The sequence below is a fragment of the Chrysemys picta genome, chromosome 16 (assembly GCF_011386835.1).
Source record: "Chrysemys picta bellii isolate R12L10 chromosome 16, ASM1138683v2, whole genome shotgun sequence".
In the NCBI taxonomy this organism is placed as follows: domain Eukaryota; kingdom Metazoa; phylum Chordata; order Testudines; family Emydidae; genus Chrysemys; species Chrysemys picta.
In genome coordinates this window covers 10,696,946-10,720,273 of record NC_088806.1, presented here as the reverse complement: position 1 = coordinate 10,720,273, position 23,328 = coordinate 10,696,946, and the positions used below count along the sequence as shown (strand labels likewise).

The 23,328-nt window shown below is 49.5% G+C and overlaps 2 protein-coding genes across 13 annotated transcripts in view; one reads left to right on the top strand and one right to left on the bottom strand.

Moving 5' to 3' along the window:
• The window catches only part of LOC101940007 (zinc finger protein 436-like), a 118,583-nt gene extending 97,171 nt beyond the window's left edge, over positions 1–21,412 (top strand). The window contains exons 1-5 of one of the 6 annotated variants that reach the window (XM_065569814.1): positions 173–251; positions 2,127–2,215; positions 4,146–4,272; positions 18,544–18,657; positions 18,995–21,412. In XM_065569814.1, the coding sequence (XP_065425886.1) occupies positions 2,174–2,215; positions 4,146–4,272; positions 18,544–18,657; positions 18,995–20,454 (1,743 nt within the window). In that variant the 5' untranslated portion in view covers positions 173–251; positions 2,127–2,173 and the 3' untranslated portion in view covers positions 20,455–21,412. Of the gene's footprint in view, positions 1–172; positions 329–2,126; positions 2,216–4,145; positions 4,273–18,543; positions 18,658–18,991 lie in introns of those variants that run through there. The other 5 variants (XM_065569813.1, XM_065569811.1, XM_065569812.1 and 2 more) reach the window with 5 other exon arrangements.
• Positions 1–23,328, bottom strand: part of LOC101935438 (zinc finger protein 436-like) — a 321,486-nt gene that overhangs the window by 170,444 nt on the left and 127,714 nt on the right. The window lies entirely within an intron of this gene.

Genomic DNA, 23,328 nt, shown 5'->3' with positions numbered 1-23,328 from the left:
GCGCTCACGGGGGCTTGGACTGCGCATGCGCGGAACAGCTGAACCCGCCGCGCGCACTGGCTGGGATTCCAACCTGCCGCCCCCAGCGAGCCCCCCTCCCCGCAGCACCCGCCCCGCTGAGCCATCCCTCCCAGCAGCACCCGCGCGCCAGGCCCCGCCCCCAACCCGTGGGCAGCTCCCGGCTCCGCCCCCTGCGTGCGGCGCGCTCGCTCCAACCGTCCTAACGGAACCTCCTCGCGCCGGACCCACGGGTGCGTCACTTCCGGCCTCTGCTGCCCGCCTCGGATCCCCCCCTTTTCTTCCCGGTGCCGGGGGGAGCCGGAGCCGGGTCAGTGTGGGCCGGGGGGGGCGGGGCAGAGAGCGAGGCCTGGCAGTGGGGTCCCCTGTGGGGCGGGAGGAGGGGCGGAGCCGGAGTGCGGGGGCGGGGCGGGGGGAGTCAGTGCGGGGGGGGCGGAGCCGGAGTCGCGGCGGGGTATATGGGGGGGCGTTGAACTGTCTCGGGGCAGCAGGAAATCCCCGGGGGGAGTTAATTGGATCCAGTCCCTGTTTGTGCCACTTGCTCCCCCCCCCCGGGTCACACCCCCGTTACAAACCCCGACCCACGGGGCCCTCCCGGTTCCTGCCCTGGGAGCAAATCCCGAGTCTGGGACCCGCTTTTCTCCGCCAGCCTCACAGGTTGGATCCAAACCTCGAATATCCCCCTTGTCTCCCGGCGTCTGTCCCGGACTGAACGTGCCCCGAGATCCCCCCCCCCATCGCTCTGATGATCAAATACCAACAATCCCAGATTGACCCTCCCCCCGATTCTCCAACCCGGGTCTCAAATCTGTGCCCATGTCGCCCCCTTGTCTCTCTTCACACATCAGATACTGATGGGAAACACACTCAGCTTTCACCTCATCTCCACCACTGACATCACCCCCACCATTTGTCACTTTTCTCGAATTTACAAAACTAGACCCACATTCCTCACATTTCTGCCCTTTTCTCTTCCATTGCTGAACATGGATTTAAAATCTCAGGTTTGCCTCTTTCTATGTCATTATCAAACGGCAATTACAAATCCTGGAGGTTTAAGAGAGTTAAATTGCACAAGGATCATCTTCCTCCTCTCCTTTGAGAATCATTTCTTCCCCCTTTATCTCTGTTAAAATGTTTGCCGATGAAAGAGACCAGCCACATCTCTAATACACATCAAAGCCAGAGGCCTCCCCCTGTTTGGGGGATCGGTGGTTCCCAGATGGTAACAGGAGAGTTGGCTGGACCCTTTTCTTTTCTCCAGCTGGCACGGGATGAGGAGGTCTCTCTGAGTGCAGCGTGGGTCCAGAAGTTTCCCAAACCCCATGACAAAGGGTCACCATGAGGGGCTGCTTCCCACAGTGCTAACTTTCTATCCACTTATCAGACACTGAGAGGTGAAACCACCAGCAGATATTTGCTTCTCTCCCCTCTGGAAAACTGCAGGAACTTCCGGTTCTGTGGGAAAATTCTTGCCCTGAGTCCTTGTCCTAGATCTGGGGGGGTGAGGGAGGTGGGAAGGGGGTTAAGAGCCCCACACAGTGATCTGCAGAAGAGGATTCTGGCCTCATCCTTTCTGAACTGTGCTTCTGGTGTCATTGAGAGCAGTGTTAATCCGGAGTCACTGCAAGGAAAGACGATGTGCCATGAACAATTGTCCCTCTCGGGAGGGGGTTTCATTAGCTGCTCTTACCACAGGGTTCTGCTTGTTGCTAAAAGAGGGAAGGCGGCTCAAACTCTCTGTCCTGGGTATTAGGATTCAGCTTCCTGGGTCAGAGGCTGCAGCCTCCATTGTGATCTGGGAGAAGAAAAGCCAGTTCCTGACTCCATATCCCCCCAGCTGGGGTGTGCACGGCTCGGGGGTCAGTGTCAGGGGTAATCCCCCAAAGTGACTCCTTTGGTTCTGCTCTTTTCTGGGGGCTTAAAACTGTGTGGGCTTTGCCTGGCAGGAGGGGCCAGGTCTACATGGCAATAAAGCGATCAAACATGTTCCCAGCATGGCAGAATCTAGGATGTCTGTCTGCAGGGAAAGGTCTGGGGGAATCGTGATGTGAAATGAACTAAAGTCTGTTCTGAAACCTCCACAACTGCCCTTCTCGCCCTGCCAGGCTGCAGAATGACGCCCACGTTTCGCTCCAGCTGATCCCAGCCTCCGATGGGACAGGGAAGGGAAATGGCTGCAGAGGAGCCAGTCCAGGTAGGGATCATTGGGGGGGTTCCTGGTGGGTTCCTGCAGGAGGGAGAGGGGCAGCAAATACACAGGAGATGGGAAGGTTTGTGCAGTCTGGTTTGGAGGTTGGAGTGGGGCAGGAAATGGCCTGGCTCCCATAGTCGCCTCTCCTCCTTCTCAGGCCCCGGGGGTGACCCCCCCGTCATGCCCAGACGAGAGGGTGGGCCCCACCTCCATCGGACGCAGTGCAGTGGGGCCCATGGAGGAGAGGACAGCAGGGCTGCTGCCGGGCATGGGAGAGGGCCCACTATGGGGGAGGTATCCCTTCCCCCCGGCTCCACCCTGTTGTTCAGCCCTCTGCCTCCACCTTGGAGGGCTGGGAGCTCAGACAGGGGAATGCGTCAAACGCAAGGCCCGGGCTCACCACCTGCCTTGACACGGAGGGTGAGGGGACCCCTGCAAGACTGAGGGGAGACGCTACTGCCGAGCCGTCCGTCCCAGCCCCTCATAGGGCCCAGCAGGGGGAGCCAGCTGAGGATGCCGTGGGGAACGGCACCGCCCTCCTCCTGGAGTCCCTCCCTGGGGGGCCTTGGATGGAGCCCCTCCCGCCCCCTCGTCATCTGTGCCCCCCTCGGTTGCTGGTGGGGAGGGGTCTGGGGCAGCGGGGGGAGATTTTCGCTCCGGTTTTCAGGAGATGGAGACCCTGGGTGTGACCCCGGTCACCCAGCGGGAGGAAGCCCCCTTGCCAGAGGCCTCGATGTGGGGGGGAGGATTAGTCACGCTGCCTCCTCCTCTCCCTTCCCTACCCCAGGCCGCTGCCTCCACTCTCGGCCCTGGGGTGTTCCTGGGCTCGTCCATCTGCCCAGCCACAGATGGCACCAAGCCATGCCCCTTGTGGCGACGGACAGTGCCGAGCAAGCGGGCCCAGAGCCCTTGGGTGCACCCCTCCGAGGCGAAGTGCTGCCTTTCCTCCCAGCGGGGGCCAATTGCAGATGCCATCCTGCCTGACACCGTGGTTATGGGTGCTGAACTTGCGGTGCCCAGGCCCGGTGTCGTTGAGGGCCCCCTTCCTCTCCCTGTACCCTCGGCCCTGAACGCCGTCGAGAGGTGCTGCCCGCTGGGGACACTGACCCCGTCTCTGCCTCTGCTCCTGATCCTGTTCCCACGCCTGGCTCTGTCGCATTCTCCGTCTCTCTCCCCTCCACCTCCCATACTGCTGCCGCCCCCAGGGTCGTCTCATTCCCCTTCCCTTGGACGACCCTCGGGGGGCAGTTTTTGTGTCTCCCCTTCTCTGAGCAGCTGCGGAGGTGGATGTCACTGCTCCGTGCCTTTCCCTACGGGGGAGGACACTAATGCTCAACGCGCTGGTCCTGTCCATGCTCTGAGCCCAGCCCCGTGTATCCTGGCCTGGCTCCAGAGGTGAGCTCTGGAGTTCGTCTGGCCAGGATAGCACTGGGTCTCGCTGCACAGACGCGTGGGGTTCGGAGATGGAAACGCCCTAATTTGTGGAACAGGAAACAACCCGCCTAGCTGGAGTTAGGAAAAAGAACCACACTCCTAGTGCTGGAGCCTGACCTGACTAACCACTGGCTACTGAGAGATGAAGGGGGCACCCACACGTGAGGTGTAGGGGACATGTCTCTCTTCTTATATCCAACTCCTCACAACAAGGAGAGTGTTGGGCTTCCTTCTCTGGAGCTCCCCCTGCACCCTGCTAGGGGCTCCACCTCCTGTATCAGTCTGTGACTAGTAGCTGTGTGATGGATCTGCTGGGAGAGACAAGGGGCTCTCTCTGTCCCTTCACCCTGGTGGTTCCTGGATGCTCTGAGTGGTGTGGAGGTGGGACTGTTGATGCCAAACCATCCAGAGCTTCCATTTGATTGGATCCTTTCCCCCATGAATAGTGGGGCTGTGACTGGGGCAGCAGGTACTGAGTGTGGGATTCTTGCTCTTTCAGGGGCCGGTGACCTTCGAGGAGGTGGCTGGGTATTTCACCAGAGAAGAGGGGTCTCTGCTGGACCCCCCTCCAAGAGCCCTCTACAGAGTCGTCATGCAGGAGAACTATGAGAATGTGACCTCGCTGGGTAAGGATTCCCGTCCCCTCGGTTCTTAGAAGGGGAAGTGACTAATTAAGGTTCGCATCACCCCTATAGTGTAACCATTACGCTGCCCAGTTTCAGCATCACCCCACATGCCAGTGACACACAAACTAGTTGTCTGCCGTCCCCTGCTACACAACACTGCGGGAACAGAGCACAGGAGCAGTTTGGCACATGGTCAAATACCTTCTGGTTTTACGGTGAAACTGGGGTTTGGATCCCGCACAATGGACAGACCCTTCCAACCCCGGCCTTCACTGAAACACTGATCCTCCTCCACGCAAACCAGCTCCGACTTGCAAAATGATCCCACTCCCCTACCCTCACCGTGAGGATTTCTTCAGAGTTATTACCTGCACTTGCCCCTCACTGAGCCCTGGAGATCACTAGTGTGTATCCCACCAGAGCGCTGACAATCCTCAGGGCAAGAACTCCCCCTTGTGTGCCTGTAGTGACACAACCTACAACACTGAGCACTGAAATGGGGCAAACTCAGTCCCACGGGGTTCACCTGCACCTCTCTGCATACCACGGTCACAGCTCTACCGGGCTGCTCCAACTGCTCCCTTCACCATCCGATTACAGCGTCAGCTGACCCAGTGCACACAGCTGCAGGGCGTTCAGATAAATGCTAGGTTTCAGAGTAGCAGCCGTGTTAGTCTGTATCCGCAAAAAGAAGAACAGGAGTACTTGTGGCACCTTAGAGACTAACAAATTTATTAGAGCATAAGCTTACGTGGACTACAGCCCACTTCCTGGAAGTGGGCTGTAGTCCACGAAAGCTTATGCTCTAATAAATTTGTTAGTCTCTAAGGTGCCACAAGTACTCCTGTTCTTCTTTTTGCAGATAAATGCTGGTATTCCACTCTGTGAAACAGAACGTGCCATTGTTTGTGTTGTTTCTCCTTCCTTGTATCTGTTATGGATTCACAGAATTTTAAGCTCAGAAGGGATGACTTGGTCGTCTAGCCTGATCTCCTGTATCACATACTGTAGAATTTCTTTCCGTTACTGCTGTAGTGAGCTGGACACCTTGTGTTTGACTAAATCATTTTCAGAAAGGCATCCAGCCTTGATGTGAAGTCCTGAACAGATGGCGAATACCCCAGGGCCTGGGGTAGGTTGTGTGACAAAGTTCCTCCTCTATCTTGGTGGGTCCTGCGCTTATTGGCAGATTTTCTTGCCTCAGAGATTCACCATGTGGGTTGGGGAATAGCCCAGAGACCTTCCCTTCTGGAAGAACCCACAGTCCAGGTCAATTGGGAGGTTTGCGGGGAACCCGGGCCCGCCCTCTACTCCAGGTTCCAGCCCAGGGCCCTGTGGACTGCAGCTGTCTATAGTGCCTCCTGTAACAGCTGCATGACAGCTACAACTCCCTGGGCTACTTCCCCATGGCCTCCTCCAAACACCTTCCTTATTCTCACCACAGGACCTTCCTCCTGGTATCTAATAACGCTTGTGCTCCTCAGTCCTCCAGCAGCACACCCTCTCAGCTCCTTGCGGCTCTTGCTCCCAGCTCCTCACACTCGCACCACAAACTGAAGTGAGCTCCTTTTAAAACCCAGGTGCCCTGATTAGCCTGCCTTAATTGATTCTAGCAGCTTCTTCTTAATTGGCTCCAAGTGTCCTAATTAGCCTGCCTGCCTTAACTGGTTTTAGCAGGTTCCTGATTACTCTAGTGCAGCCCCTGCTCTGGTCACTCAGGGAACAGAAAACTACTCATCCAGTGACCAGTATATTTGCCCTCTACCAGACTCCTGTACCCCACTGCTCTGGGTCTGTCACATATCCCTCCCCCCTGCTCAACGCAAAGGGGTTGGCAGCTTGGGACGCCAGACAGTGCACACGTGACAAGCCATAGGCGTTGCCATGACGGCTCCCTGCTCTGTGTTGCACATGGAACTGGAAAGGTTGGAGGGATAAGAACCACCTGGTCACCCTTGTGTTCTTCTCCTTGTTCCACTGCATCCATTGAAGAGGGGCATGGTCGGTCACGAGGACAAATCTGCACCCGAGCAGATAGTAGTGCAATGTTTCCATGGCCCATTTTACAGCGAGGCATTCTCTCTCCACCACTGCATATTTTTGTTCCCTTGGAAGGAGTTTCCGACTGAGGTATAGAATTGGGTGTTCCTCCTCCCTGACCATCTGTGATAGAACGGCCCCCAACCCTACTTCCGATGCATCCGTCTGCAGGATAAACTCTTTGGTGAAATCAGGGGCTATCAGTACGGGGTTACTGCAGAGGGCAGTCCGTAGGTCTGTGAATGCTTCCTCTGCTGTGTCAGACCATCTCACCAGATCAGGTCCACGGGCTTTCACTAGGTCTGTCAGGGGGCTTGTACTTGTGGCAAAGTGGGGGAGAAATCGTCGGTAATACCCCACCACACCTAGGAACGCCCGGACTTGTTTCTTGCGACTTGGTCGGGGCCAATTTTGGATGGCCTCTAACTTGTTCACTTGGGGTTTTACCAAACCTTTTCTCACAATGTAGCCAAGATATTTGGCCTCTGTAAACCCTACAGCGCACTTGGCAGGGTTTGCTACAAGGCCAGCTCGCCTGAAGGTATCGAGGACTGCCTCCACCTTCTCCATGTGGGTTTCCCAGTCTGGGGTATGAATGACCACATCGTCCAAGTAGGCAGCAGCATAACTGTTATGCGGGCGTAATAGCTTGTCCATGAGGCACTGGAAGGTAGCTGGGGCCCCATGTAGTCCAAAAGGGAGGACAGTATATTGAAAAAGACCCTCTGGTGTAGAGAACGCAGTCTTCTCCTTTGTGTCTTCTGCAAGGGGAATCTGCCAGTACCCCTTTGTCAAGTCTAGGGTAGTCAAGTACCGGGCATTACCCAGACGGTCCACTAGCTCATCTATGCGAGGTATGGGGTACACATCGAACTGGGATACTTCGTTTAGTCGCCGAAAGTCGTTGCAAAATCTTGTGGTGCCATCAGGTTTGGGCACCAGCATGATTGGGCTGGACCACTGACTGTGGGATTCTTCGATGATCCCCAACTCCAGCATTTTTTTTACTTCTGCTTTTATTTCCTCCCTTTTTGCTGCTGGCACCTGATAGGGCCTCATTGTTACTCTGGCCCCAGGGTTCGTGACGATGTGGTAATATGTCTCTGTTGTTTGACCCGGTTTTGTCGAGAACACATCTTGGTTCCGGAAGATCATCTCAGACACCTCATTCTTCTGGTTTGGTGTTAAATCGGGAGACACTCTCATCTGTTTGGAAGGCTTGTTTTCCTGGGTTAGGTCTTTTTGGACCGTTGTGCATGCCTCTTGTGCATGCCAGGGTTTCAGAAGGTTAACATGATAAATCTGTTTTTGTTTTCTGCGTCCAGGCTGCCGCACCTTGTAGGTTACTTCCCCCACGGGTTCAACCACCTCATAGGGTCCCTGCCATTGGGCCAGAAGCTTGCTTTCTGCTGTGGGTACCAACACCATAACCTGATCCCCTGGTTGGAACTGTCACACTTTTGCCTGGCGATTGTAATGGGTTCGCTGGGCCTCCTGTGCCTTCTCCAAATGTTCCCATACAATAGGGGTAACCTGGGCTATCCGGTCTCGCATCTGCATTACATGCTCTATTATATTTCTCCCCTCATTGGGTTCCTCTTCCCAGATCTCTTTGGCGATATCTAGTATGCCACGGGGGTGATGCCCGTATAATAACTCGAAGGGAGAAAACCCAGTTGAGGCCTGAGGTACCTCCCGGATAGCGAACATAAGGTAGGGTAGTAGGGTGTCTCAATCCTTCCCATTCCGACTTACCACCTTCCTTATCATAGCCTTGAGGGTTCGGTTAAACCTTTCTACCAACCCATCAGTCTGTGGATGGTAGACAGAAGTTCTCAGGGTATGTATATGGAGCAGCGTACAGATGTCATTCATTAGCTTCGACATAAATGGGGTTCCTTGGTCGGTTAATATCTCCTTCGGTAGCCCCATTCGGGCAAAGATCCCCACCAGCTCTTTGGCTATAGTTTTAGAGGCTGTGTTCCACAGGGGGACGGCTTCTGGGTAGCGAGTAGCATAGTCCAAAACAACAAGTATATATTGGTGGCCCCGAGCCGTCTTCTCCAGGGGTCCCCCTAGGTCCATAGCTGTTTGCTCGAAGGGGACCTCTATGATGGGAAGGGGTACTAAAGGTGCCCTCAAGTGGGGATGGGGACTGTGCAGCTAACACTCCGGGCAGGAGGCACAGTACCTCCGCACTTCTTCATGTACTCCGGGCCAGAAGAACCGTCGTAGGACTCGTGCCAGGGTCTTCTCTACCCCCAAATGCCCCCCAAAAAGATGACTATGAGCAACACTTAATACAGCGTTCTGGTGTTTTTGAGGTACGAGGATCTGCTGTACCTTCTGCCCCTGTACTGGTACAACCCGGTATAAGAGATCCTTCTTCAATATGAAGTAGGGTCCTGGTCCCTGGGCTTTCCCTTCCACGGGGACCCCATCTATTTCAGTCACCTCCTTCCTAGTGTTGTCATACCTTGGGTCTTCTGCCTGGTCCCGTCCATAATTTCCTCTCCCGGAGCTAATCTGCCCAAGATCTAGGGACCCAGTCTCTGTTGCCTCTACTGGTTCAGAAGCATTAGGGTGGGGGTCAGACTCAGGTGCTTCTCCCTCCTGCGTGGCCTCCTTTTCAGCTGCGTGGGTCCGCCTACCTACAAGAGTGACCCCCTGGCTTTGGGTCCGTATTCAGGTTCCCAAGGCCTTAGCTGCCCTTCTTTCCCTTTTTGTCTGTCTGGGAGTGGAGAACAAATCTGGGGATATTTCAGAGAAGATTGGGGGTTGACAGTCTGCTGTGGATTCCTCACCAATTTTAGGGTCCCCATCTTTCTCCAATCCCCCTACTGGGAGTAAGTTTCCAAACCCTGGGAAGTCCCTCCCTATGAGCACCGGGTATGGGAGTTTAGGGACTACACCTGCTGCTACCTCAGTAGTTTTCCCTTGGATCTCGATTTTTACTGGGATGGTGGGGTAGTAACTAACTGTCCCATGGACACATGTTATCCCCGTACGTTTAGCCTGTAGCCGCTGACTACGCGTCACGAGCTTCCCTGAGATAAGTGAGATAGCACTCCCGAATCAACCAGTGCCGTGGTCCCTACCCCATTTAGTTTCACTGGTCTGGTATACATATGTGGGGTTAGTGAGACCCCCACAAGGTGGATTAGGGAGCATGGATCTGCCCAGTTCCCCAGGTTACACTGCATAGGGTCCTCAGCATTGGGACACTGTGCAGCTATGTGTCCCCACTCCCCGCAGGCATAACATCTGTATGGAGCCCTAGGCGTTCCTCAGTCTCTTGGTTTGGGCAGTCTAACATCACGATCCTCTTCTCCCTCAGTACTCCGACTCTTTGTGGCCTCTGATGGGCCTTCAGCCTCTCTCTTTTTCCACCTGGGCCCTCCTGGTGGCCCAGTCACCTGAACTTTAGGGCTTGGTGCTGCTAGTTTAACCCAGGGTGCCTCTTCCTTAACTGGTCGGGTCATCTCCCTCGCTGTCCTTCGCCTCTCTACCAGGGCAACAACCTCGTCATAGGTGGAGGGTTCGTTCTGGCTTACCCAGGCACGAAGGTCTGGTGGTAGTCCCCTCACGTATCGGTCAATGACCAGAACCGCTAGTATCTCTTCCAGACTCCGGGACTCTGTTTGCAACCACTTTCGTGCGAGATGGATGAGGTCATACAATTGGGACCGCAGGGTTTTGTCTTCCTGGTACCTCCAACCGTGATACTGCTGGGCCCGCACTGCTGTCATTACCCCAGATCTTGTGCCAGGATCTCTGCTTTCAGCTGGTGGTAGTCTGCCGGAGCCTCAGGCAGATCATGGTAGGCCTTCTGGGCCTCCCCACACAGGAATGGGGCAAGGATGCCAGACCACTGATCTCGAGGCCAGGCTTCCCGTAGGGCTGTCCTCTCAAAGGCCAGAAGGTATGCCTCTACATCATCCTCCCATGTCATTTTCTGCAGCCAATGGCTGGCCCGTATGAGCCGCGTCCCAGCATGAACACGATTCAGCTCTGTAAGGGACTTTACCTGGTTTACTAGTTCCCGCAACATAACTCGGTCTTGAGCAGCCTGGTCCATCAGCAGGCGATTAGTCTCTTGCTGCAGCCACACTGCCTCCTGTTGGGCGGCTGCCTGGACACGGGTAGCCTCCTGCTGGGCCACCGTAGCTTGTATCAGTGCCCGCACTACGTCATCCATTGTGGTGAAAAAAAATAAACCCTCTCCCTTTTGTTTTTGTTTTTGTTTTGTTTTTTGTTTTTTTAAATCACCCTCCTTCTTCCGCCACACTGTGCAGCCCAAGATCCTACTCCTGACACCAATGTAACAAAATTCCTTCTCTATCTTGGTGGGTCCTGCGCTTATTGGCGGATTTTCTTGCCTCAGAGATTCACCATGTGGGCTGGGGAACAGCCCAGAGACCTTCCCCTCTGGAAGAACCCACAGTCCAGGTCAATTGGGAGGTTTGCAGGGAACCCGGGCCCGCCCTCTACTCCAGGTTCCAGCCCAGGGCCCTGTGGACTGCAGCTGTCTATAGTGCCTCCTGTAACAACTGCATGACAGCTACAACTCCCTGGGCTACTTCCCCATGGCCTCCTCCAAACACCTTCCTTATTCTCACCACAGGACCTTCCTCCTGGTGTCTGATAACGCTTGTGCTCCTCAGTCCTCCAGCAGCACACCCTCTCAGCTCCTTGCGGCTCTTGCTCCCAGCTCCTCACACTCACACCACAAACTGAAGTGAGCTCCTTTTAAAACCCAGGTGCCCTGATTAGCCTGCCTTAATTGGCTCCAGGTGTCCTAATTAGCCTGCCTGCCTTAACTGGTTCTAGCAGGTTCCTGATTACTCTAGTGCAGCCCCTGCTCTGGTCACTCAGGGAACAGAAAACTACTCATCCAGTGACCAGTATATTTGCCCTCTTCCAGACTCCTGTACCCCACTGGTCTGGGTCTGGCACAGTTGTTAATCTTTGCACCACCCTTAGAGAACCATTCCCAGTGGCTCTTACCAGCTGCAGGGATGGGAGCAGAGTTAAGGTGGCAATGCTGAGAAGACATGTATATTTACTGTTCATTTTCTGGTTTGCAGAGATTTAAGTTTAGCCACCAACCATACGGTGAAAAGCAGGAGACAGCACCGGGCAACCTTAGCTCTGCAGAAAAGTAGTTTCTGGGCATTTAGTTTGTTTCATGTTTTGTAGTGGGTGTTTTGCCACTATGACTGTGTCCACACTCATCCTTTTGCCAGTATAGCTGTGCGGGGGAGGGAGTGTGTGATTTTTCACAGCCCTAAGTAACAGAGCTGTCTTCGCAGAACTGTAAAGAGCAGACCATGCCAGAGTCTGCATGTGGATTTTACAGCACTTCAAAATATTCTCAACAGGGAAGCGATAGACACACTCAAACCACTGAGCCCTCTGAGAGTCTCCCTGGAGAGTCCAGCCCCTGTTCCATTAGACGCTCTCAGTATTCTCAGGGTAGGTCTACACTTACCTCCGGGTCCGGCGGTAAGCAATCGATCTTCTGGGATCGATTTATCATGTCTTGTCTAGACGCGATAAATCGATCCCGGAAGTGCTCACCATCGACGCCGGTACTCCAGCTCGGCGAGAGGAGTACGCGGCATCGACGGGGGAGCCTGCCTGCTGCGTCTGGACCCGCGGTAAGTTCGAACTAAGGTACTTCGAATTGAGCTACGTTATTAACGTAGCTGAATTTGTGTACCTTAGTTCGAAATGGGGGGTTAGTGTGGACCAGGCCTCAGATTCACAGATATTCCAGCCTACCAGCTACACCTCCCATCACCAATCCACTTAGCACAGCACCTAGACGATGTCTACAGTAGCACTGTTGTCGGTAACACTTTTTGTCAGTCAGGGGTATGAAAAAATACCCCCCTGACCAACATAAGTTTCACCCACAAAAGCACTGGAGGTTGTTTGTAACTCTGAAATGTTCATAACTCTGAACAAATCGTTATGGTTCTTCTTTCAAATGTTTACAACCGAACATTGATTTAATACAGCTTTGAAACTTTATTATGCAGAAGAAAAATGCTGCTTTCAACCATCTTCATTTAAATGAAACTAGCACAGAAACACTTTCCTTTTTGTGTCAAATCTTTTTTTAAAACTTCCCCTTTATTTTTTTAGTAATTTACATTTAACACAGTACAGTACTGTATTTGTTTTGGGGGTTTTTTTGGGTGGGGGGGGGTCTTTACTGCTGCCTGATTGAGTATTTCCCATTCTAAATGACACTGTAACTTACGTCGCTCAGGAATGTGATGTCCTCACACCCCAGAGTAACATAATTTATGCCAACATAATCTGTAGTGTGTATCTAGCCTAAGATAGCAATTAGAGCTGTCAAGCGATTAAAAAAATTAATCACGATTAATCAGACTGTTAAAAATAGTACTTAAATAAACGGTATTCTATTTTTGGATGTTTTCTATGTTTTCAAAGATATTGATTTCTATTACAACACAGAATACAAAGTGTACAGTGCTCACTTTATATTTATTTCTGATTACAAATATTTGCACTGTAAAAAACAAAAGAAATAGTATTTTTCAAGTACTGTAGTACAATTTGTCATGGAAGTTGAACATACAAATGTAGAATTACGCATAAAAAATAACTGCATTCAAAAATAAAACAATGTAAAACTTTAGAGCCTACAAGTCCACTCAGTTCTATTTCTTGTTCAGCCACTCACTCAGACAAACAAGTTTGTTTACATTTGCAGCAGATAATGCTACCCGCTTCTTGTTCACAATGTCACCTGAAAGGGAGAACAAGCATTTGCATGGCAGTGTTGTAGCCAGCATCGCAAGATATTTACATGCCAGTTGTGCTAAATATTCATATGTCCCTTCATGCTTCAACCACTATTCCAGAGGACATACGTACATGGCTGATGATGGGTTCTGCTCGATAACAATCCAAAGCAATGCAGACTGATGCATGTTCATTTTCATTATCTGAATCAGATGCCACCAGCAGAAGGTTGATTTTCTTTTTTGGTGGTAGAGGTTCTGTAGTTTCCGCATCGGAGTTTTGCTCTTTTAAGACTTCTGAAAGCATGTTCCACACCTCGTCCCTCTCAGATTTTGGAAGGACTTCAGATTCTTAAATTTTGGGTCGAGTGCTGTAGCTAGCTTTAGAAATCTCACATTGGTATCTTCTTTGCATTTTGTCAAATCTGCAGTAAAAGTGTTCTTAACATGAACAACATGAGCTGGGTCATCATCCGAGACTGCTATAACATGAAATATATGGCAGAATGTGGATAAAACAGAGCTGGAGACATACAATTCTCCCCCCAAAAGCGACAAAGAGTCCTGTGGCACCTTATAGACTAACAGACGAATTGGAGCATAAGCTTTCGTGGGTGAATACCCACTTCATCATGTGTCTGACGAAGTGGGTATTCACCCACGAAAGCTTATGCTCCAATACGTCTGTTAGTCTATAAGGTGCCACAGGACTCTTAGTCTGGCTCTGTAAAAAGCGACAAACACGGCTACCCCTCTGATACAATTCTCCCCCAAGGAGTTCAGTCACAAATGTAATTAACACATTATTTTTTTAATGAGCGTTGGAAACATGAAGGGGCACACAAATGTTTAGCATATCTGGCACGTAAATATCTTGCAATGCCGGCTACAAAAGTCCCATGTGAACATCTATACTCACTATCTGGAGACGTAAATAAGTGGACAGCATTATCTCCCGTAAATGTAAACAAACTTGTCTGTCTTAGCGATTAGCTGAATAAGAAATAGGACTGAGTGGACTTCTAGGCTCTAAAGTTTTGGTTTTGAGTGCAGTTATGTAACAAAAAAAATCGACATTTGTAAATTGCACTGTTACAAGAGCGAGCTTGCACGACAGTATGAGGTGAATTGAAAAATACTATTTCTTTTATTATTTTTACAGTGCAAATATTAGTAATCAAAAATAATATTAACTGAGCAGTGTACACTTTATATTCTGTGTTGCAATAGAAATCAGTATATATGAAAATGTAGAAAAACATCCAAAAATGTTTAATAAATTTTAATTGTTATTCTGTTCTTTAACAGTGTGATTAAAAGAGCGATTAATCGCAATTAACTTTTTTAATCACGATTAATTTTTTTGAGTTTATCGCACAAGTTAACTGCAATTAATCGGCAGCCCTAATACCAATAGAAACCTAATGACATTGATATTATTGCATGGTGTTTGTAAGGAGGACAAATTCAATATTACAGACGTTGCAAATGATGTTCTTAAAGCGTGTCTGCCAGCCAGGGTTGAAATTACCCCACCCTAGACAAAGGTAGGTGGTTCTGCTATCTTGAAGGTACTTTCCAGGTACATTAAGAGACAATGGGAATGCAATTTACATAAAAGAAACCATCAAACTAACAAGGGACAGAGGTAACCACTCAGCATCTTGGTGGGGAGGATATCACAGGAACAGACCAAATTCCATTTTAGCAAACACCAGCAGGGGATGAAACCAGCATTGAACTTCCTTCATCACTAGACTCCAGGCTTCCATCCTCACAGCTTGAATGCCTTTTACTTTGGAGGGAAACCTTCGGAAAACTCCCTTTCAAAGGTTCACTGAACTACACAAAAGAGAGGCAGAGAACCCCAAGTTATTTTCCATTTAAGAAGACAATGGAACCAAGCCCTTTGGACTTTGGGGGAGATATTGAGTAAGGGGGTGGTCTGCCCTCTTGCTGGAAAGTAGTGTGGTAAGAATCTGCCTTGAGCCAAAACTGTAGTTTTGTTAAGTCCTAGTCTCCAGAAAGCATTTTTCACTTTCACTTGCTTGTAACCATTTCTGGCTTTCTTCTTTATACCTGAACTCACCTTAATGCTTTTGTTACTAAACTTGTTTTACTCTTAATCTAAACGAATCTGGTGCTGTCTTTGAATTCAAGTGCTAGCCAGCTCCAGTTGAAGTGATAAGCTGGGCCATTTGTCTCTTTTGAGGAGAAAACATTACCCAGGCTACACTCTGGACTGTTGAACAGCTGTCCCCCATCAGTTCTCCAACCTGGGATGCCTTTCCACACTGCTTTGCTGTGAGAACAGCTACTCCTGGGTAGCTAGCACATGTTCTCCAGCATGTAACTCGCTCCCAGCGACACAGTATTGAGTGCTGCTACTCAACCACTCGTGAATTACACCCCAGGGGAATACCGGCACATTCTCTAGTCCCAGATTTCCCCCCAGAAATGTGTCTTGCACTCTCCAGCACATTACTAAACAATACAAGGTCATACTGAGGCCTAGTCTTCACTTACCGGCTGGTCCGGAGGCACGCAATCGATGTTCTGTGATCGATCCCGGAAGTGCCCACAATCGGCGCCGGTACTCCAGCTCTCCGAGAGGAGTACGCAGCGTCGACGGGGGGAGACTTCCGGCCGCGTCTGGACCCCGGTAAGTCCGGACTAAGGTACTTCGAATTCAGCTACGTTATTAACGTAGCTGAATTTGCGTACCTTAGTCCGAAGTCCGGACTAAGTGGGGACCAGCCCAAAGTCTGTCACTTCATCCATGAGAAATGACAGGCACCAGGCTTGTTATCCCAAGCGGAGTGTCTCACACTGTAATCCAACAATAAAGTTGTTTTATCTATTAACTACAGAAAGAAAAGATTTTAAGTGACTACAAGTAATGAGGCGTAAAAGTCAGAATTGCTTACAAAAGAAATAAAAGATGAAACACAAACTAACGTCTAACTTCACAAGCTAAAACAGATTCACAGCAAATATCTCACTCTCCCCATATGCTGTGACAGGCTGGATTTCCTTTCAGCCAGGGGCCTCGCCTCCCGAAGTTCAGTTCTTCAGGAGGAGTTGATGTCATGAGCAGAGAGAAAAGGGGCAGGAGAGAGAGTATCAAGTGTTTTCCTCACCTCTTTTTATAATTCAGTCCTTTGTGCTAGAAACATCTTCAGTTTTCAGCTGAGTCATGGTGACAGGCTCCATGTGTTGTCGATGTGAGGTTCAAGTCCTCCCTGTGATAGAATGAAAATTTCTCGCTCACGCCTTCCCCCTGCTGGAGAGTGTCCACTTAACCACGTGTTAGCCGTGCTGTCTCGGAGGAACTGGTCTGTGGGTGTTCCCCAGAATGCTAACATTTTTTCTGTAACATCATGCAGTAAAATATTATATCTTTTGTGACTGGGTCAGGCCAGCCGGTTACAGGAGAGTGGTGGAAGGCAAGTATATTAGCTCCAGGATAAGCAGGTTCCTTTTCCTCTGGTAACTGAAAAGGGGTTACTCCAGGTTAATTAAGACACCTGGGGCCAATCAACTGGCCTGCCAGAACCTGTTAAGAGCCTCCCCTCCAGCCAGATAGGAGGGCACGATAGGAGCTGTGGGAGGCAGGCACGCTCCTGGAGACCTGGGTGGTGCAGATGCTGACAAGCACCAGGAGGGAAACCCCACAGGTCCAAAGGCAAAGGGCAGGGCACACAGCCCTTCCGGGTCCTGGAGGTTTGAGGGACGAGAACCCACCAGAGGGAAGAGACTGAACTGGGTATCTGGCCTGTCCCCACTATGCCTGGAGGGGCTACCAGAGATTAAGAGGTCCCCTCTCCCTTCCCCGTCAAGAAGGCCGTGAGGAACCCTGCTCAGGCAAGACGTGGACAGTAAACCCAAGGGTGTGGGTGTAACAATGCCATCTTTGGCGGGACACTACTGAGAGTATCAATTCAGGACAAATTGCTTAGAGCAGGGCAGTTGCAGCCCAAGACTGAGGGTCTAAGGCACACCAAACCACCCAAACAGAGGACTTTGGTTTTACCCCATGGGCTAACCAGAAGTCATACAAACAATTCCCTTCGATACTCCTGTTCCCTTGTATACCCACCAGCGCCACTCCTTATGGGGATGAATGGTTATGAAAACCATTACCCCAGTAAAAGAAAAAAGGTTCTCCCGAGCCCTAAGGACCCAGGTCAATATACCAGTCAGATCTTTCCTTACAAATCACGCTGTTGCCAATCCTTTAGAATCTAAAATCTAAAGGTTTATTCATAAAAAGGAAGTAATATAGATGAGTTAAAATTGGTTAAATGGAATCAAATACATACAATTGCAAAGTTCTTAGTTCAGGCTTGTTTCAGGCTTGATGGGATTACTGTTGATTTAAACCAATCAAGTCTCTGGAGTACAAACATCCCAGCTTGGATGGGTCATTCAGTCCTATGTTCAGAGCTTCAGTTTCAAACACAGTTCCTCCAGAGGTCAGAAGCAGGACTGAAGACAAAATGGAGGGGTTTCCAGGGCCTTTTATATCCTCTGCCATGTGGAAGGACCCCTTTGTTCTTACTGTGGAAAATCACAGCAGCAAGATGGAGTTTGAGGTCACATGGGCAAGTCACATGTCCATGCATGACTCAGTTTGCAGGCAGCAGCCATTGCTCACATGCTACTTTGAACGTTCCCAGGAAGGCTCCTCAGATGTGGATTGGAGTCTCCCAAGGTCCACTGTCCGTTAAGTGTTTCTTGATTGGGCACTTAATCTGAAGAATTCTTTCTCAAGAAGCTGACCAAAAGCTTCACTAATGCTACTTAGAATCAAACACATTGCGATACAAGTACATAGCCAATATTTATAACTTCAAATACAAAAACAATACACCTACAGGCATCATAATCATAACCAGCAAATTATAATCTTTCATAGACACCTTACTTGACCTCCTTTGTACAAGATTTGGTGCAATTAGTAGGAGCTTGGTTGCAACAATAATCTATATGGTCACAGTTCATGTAGTAATCCTGAGGGGAAGAGGAATACCCCAGCCCGCCACTAAGAGGAATCATGGAAACCACTGAGGTGGAGAAGGAGCTCTGTCACACTTTATATAGGCAGTGTTTCTATTTTAACACACAGTTTAACAAGACAATGATGTTCAGCATATTATGAGTTTCCAAATGATACCCGACAAGGCATACTTTGTACAAAATATATCATAATTTTGCAGAAGAGTGAATACAGGGTTACAGACTCTCACAGTGTCTGTCTGTGTGTGTTCCTAGCAGATATGTGTTTATTTCAATACCTCTTAAGCATAGTGTTCTGCATCTTTGAGGACCTGAGGAGCTGGCCCTGGGATTTCACTGGTTTACTAAGGACTGGGTTTTAAATTAATAATTATTTTTCATGACAAAGTCATATAAATTCACCTGATCTCCTTGTTTTCTTTCATCTGAACAGGGTTTCCAGTTTCCAAACCTGATGTCATCTCCCAGCTGGAACAAGGGGAAGAGCCGTGGGTCCCAGACCTCCAGGATTCAGAGGAAAAAGAGATCCTGAGAGCTCCCTGCACAGGTGAGGAACATTTAAACAACTCAGAATCTGTAAGTGCCTGAGCGAAAAATCTGGGGTACCCCACAAAGAGCTTGAGAGCTCTCAATTCAGGATTGTCCCCAGCAGGTGTCATATCATCCGGGCAGATATACAGCTCAGGGCTTCCTACAGATCCTAACTGACACCTAGCAGTAGCTTCCTCCCTTCTGTCTGAGAATTTGGATGGGATGTGAAGGCAGAATTTGGGGGAAGAGTTAGGGGAATTGAGTTCCTGTTTTTTGACATCTCTCCAGCACTTATTTTGGGTTGGTCTTCCCTTGTCCAGCCCAGTTTCAGGTTTCTCTCTCTGTCCCAGCAGGTGATGCGATGTTGAGTGAGAATGAGGAGCAGAAGTCCCAGCAGGAAGATCCTGAGCAAGTGGAATCACACAGAGCATTATCGCAAAGATCCAAAGAGAAAGTGCCCACGATTCATGAGCAGGGAAAAGTCTTTGAGATTCAGCGCAGTCCAGAGAGTGAGCAAGGAAACCAACCAGGGGAGAAAATGGGAAAATTAATTTACTCTTGGGGAACTCACAAGGACCACAAAGAAACCACAGCCCAGCAGAAAATCCTCAGAGGAAAGAGAAAATATACATGCAGTGAGTGTGGGGCAAACTTCAGTGACTGCTCCGCCCTTATTGCACATCAGAGAATCCACACAGGAGAGAAACTCTATGAATGCAGTGAGTGCGGGAAAACCTTCAATCGCATCTCACACCTCACTCGACATGAGATAATCCACACAGGAGAGAAACCCTATGAATGCCATGAGTGTGGGAAAACCTTCACTCTCAGCTCATATCTTAGTACACATGAGCGAATGCACAGGGGGGAGACGCCCTTTCAGTGCTCTCAGTGTGGGAAAAGCTTCACTAGGAGCTCATCCCTTATTAGACATGAGAGAATGCACACGGGAGAGAGACCCTATAAATGCTGTGAGTGCGGGAAAAGCTTCACTTCCAGCTCAAACCTTATTCAACATCAGACAATCCACACAGGGGAGAGGCCCTATGAATGTGGTGAGTGCGGAAAAGCCTTCAATTGCAGCTCCGAGCTCACTAGACATGAGAAAATCCACACAGGAGAGAGGCCTCATGAATGCAGAGAGTGTGGGAAAAGCTTCACTCTCAGGTCAGATCTTACTACCCATGAGAGAATCCACACAGGGGAGAGACCTTTTCAATGCTCTCAATGCGGGAAAACCTTCACTAGGAGCTCAGACCTTACTAGACATGAGAGAATCCACACGGGAGAGAGACCCTATGAATGCTGTGAGTGTGGAAAAAGCTTCATTGCCAGCTCAAAACTTATTCAACACCAGCGAATCCACACAGGGGAAAGTCCCTATACATGCGGTGAGTGTGGGAAAGCCTTCAGTTGCAGTTCAAAGCTCACTAGACATGAGAGAATGCACAGGGGGGAGAGACCTTATGAATGCAGTGAATGCGGGAAAACCTTCACGCACAGCTCAGATCTTACTACTCATGAAAGAATCCACACAGGGGAGAGGCCCTTTCAGTGCTCCCAGTGTGGGAAAAGCTTCACTAGGAGCTCAGACGTCACTAGACATGAAAGGATCCACACGGGAGAGAGACCCTATGAATGCAGTGAGTGCGGGAAAAGCTTCATTTCCACCTCAAACCTTATTAAACATCAGCGAATCCACACTGGGGAGCGCCCCTTTAAATGCGGTGAGTGCGGGAAGGCCTTCAATTGCGGCTCACAGCTCACTAGACATGAGAGAATCCACATGGGAGAGACACCCTATGAATGCTGAGAGTGTGGGAAAACCTTCACTCACAGCTCAGATCTTACTACACATGAGAGAATCCACACCGGGGAGAAATCCTATGAATACTGCAAGTGCGGAAAAACCTTCACTCTCGGCTCACACCTTACTAGATATTGGAGAATCCACACGAGAGAGAGATCCTATGAATGTTGTGAGTGTGGGAAAACCTTCAGTCAAGCTCATACCTCAGTACCAGGGCTGCCCATTAATCACCGTTACCTCACACGATTAACTCAAAAAATTAATCACGATTAAGAAAATTAATCGTGATTATTCACAGTTTTAATCGCACTGTTAATAGAATACCAATTGACATTTATTAAATATTTGTGGGTGTCTTTTTACATTTTCAAATATATTGATTTCACCTACAACACAGAATACAAAGTGTACAGTGCTCAGTCACATTACACTATGGGGTCATTTGACCAGATCACCTGGTACTGGACTCCATCTTGGAATAACGATGTTTTTCCACTGAAAGGCGTGGGCACCAAGCTTGGAGACAAATGATTCCCACCATATGCAAAAGATATTTAAGGCAGGAGAATGACAACATCAGGGTTCTTCACTGACTCCCTATCGCAAAGAGACTCTCGAAAATACCTAAGGAACAAAGACTGAACTGGGGGAGAAGTGCTGGATGCAGGCTAGAGGGGTTTCTAGCCTGTGAAAGGAATTCCTGGGGTTTTTAAGCTGCAAGCCAGGGCAGCTGGCCCCTTAAGAATCTCTGCAAGCAGCTTAAATCATCATCTAGGGTGAGAATTTGCTATTCATAGCTAATCACTTTAATATATTAAGTTTAAATTGTGTTTTTATTTGCTAGGTCATCTGCTTTGATCCATTTGCTATCTCTTATACTGTAGAAGAAAAACGCGTTTTCTTCCACACCACTTAAAATCTATCTTCTGTAGTTAATAAACTTGTTTTTGTTTGTCTAAAACCAGTGCGTGGAAGTCATAACTTGGGGCAGAAAGCTGTTGTATATTCCCTTTCCGCACTGAGGGAGGAGGCGAATTTCATGAGCTTACACTGTACAGTTCTCTGTGCAGCGCAAGGCGGTATAATTTTGGGTTTACCCTCGGGGGGGTGGTGCCTTAGGAAATGGGAGGTGCCTTAGCTGTGCCTTCCCAGGCAGGGACCGGTTAAAGAACCCGTGTGTACGTAGCTGCAGCTGGGTGTGTCCCTACCTGTATGAGCGCTGGTGGAAGGGCATTGTGAAGCCTGGAGGGGTTGGGAGCTAGTCACAGCAGTACAGTGTGAGTGGAAACGCAGGCTGCTGGGCCAGGGGGTCTCAGTGGTGACCCAGTTCCAGGCGGCACCCCAGGGAGGAACCCATCACAGTGACGCAATTGAGCAGGATCATATGCTCAGCATGTTGCCCTGAGACAAGGGCCAGATTAGATTTTTGAAGGGGCTTCGCGGGCCGAAGCAACTGTGAAAGAAATGAAATGTATGCAAATATATGCAAAATCATTTAAAAAAACAACACTACTGTGTCAGTGTTGCATTAAATTCTAAATCAGGTATAAAAGTTAATCGATGCAGGTACTGTGAAATTACACACAATATTTGTCAATACATTAAAAATCATTTCCCTTTTTTTTATTTTTATTTTTTTTTAAACTCACACATTTGTCTCATACAAATACTGTTTGGTTCTATTAGTGCTGTAGTTAAAATTTAACCATTATGAAATTGTTAATTTCCATCTTCTTTACTCCATTTATTGGAGATGTAATTAAGCATCTGGCTTCTATTTTTACTCTTAGGCAGGGGTCCGTGCCTGCTCGGCTGCAGCAGCAACTCTCCCCTAAGTTGGCTCCCCTTTTGGGGGGACACTGGCTCCCGGGGGCACTCACCCCGCCACACAGCTCAGCTGAGCTACCCCCCCCCTCGCGTGAGCCGGCAGCCCCTCCACCTGCCTGCTCGGTGTGCCTACTCAGCTGTTCGCTTCTCCCCCGTTGGTTGGCGGGCCAGACAAATGGAAGCCCCAGGCTGGATTCTTCCCGCGGGCCGTAGTTTGGAGACCCCTGCTCTGAGACACTGGTGGTGATTTTATGTGAGTTTTAAATGTAGTGGCTGAAGATCAGTCAAAGAAGTTACCAGTTATTTTCTGTTTGCTTATTTCGGGCAAGGGAAGTCGGGAGAGAAAAAGAGGAAAATGCATGAAAGTGAAACTACTAAGAAGCTGGAGCTGTGCAGATTGCCGGCAGAAGAGAAGGGAAAAGAACACAGAAGACATATGGCATTACAGCGACTGCAGATTTAAGCAGAGAATGCCAGACAAGAAGCTGCGCGCCAAAGGGTCCTGGAACTCCAAGGTAAAGAAATGGAGGGGAAGGAACAAGAAAGGAAACACAAACTAGACTTGATATAGAGGTGGAACAAGAACCCGCCTCCCGCTTCAGGGAGTCCCACCTCCAAAAATCAGTGCTGAGTGAATCAAGTTTGAAAGGATCAGAGGAGACTGTGATGGGAGAATCTCTTGTCCTAATTCTAAGTCATCAGATGTAACCGGCTTGAATTTCACTTGACACTTTCGTTTTCATGTAGTCTACCTCTCTGCAATGTGGGTTTCTCTCTTTCCCGAAGACTGTTTCATCACCCAATTGGAGATCTGTTTATTTGGACAGGCTGGAGCTCAGATTTATTGGAGACGTTGAGACACATGACCATTTGCTAAAGTCATTACTTCTCACTTAGCTTTGCTTTTTCCCCACCCCTCCATGATGACGTGGAGAAAGTTCACGTGCAGTTCTGTCACCGGGAGAGAACTCTCCAATTTACTGGACATGCTAACAAAGAAGAAGCAGTGATTTCCAATCTCCACTCGGAAATGGTGAACACCACCAGACC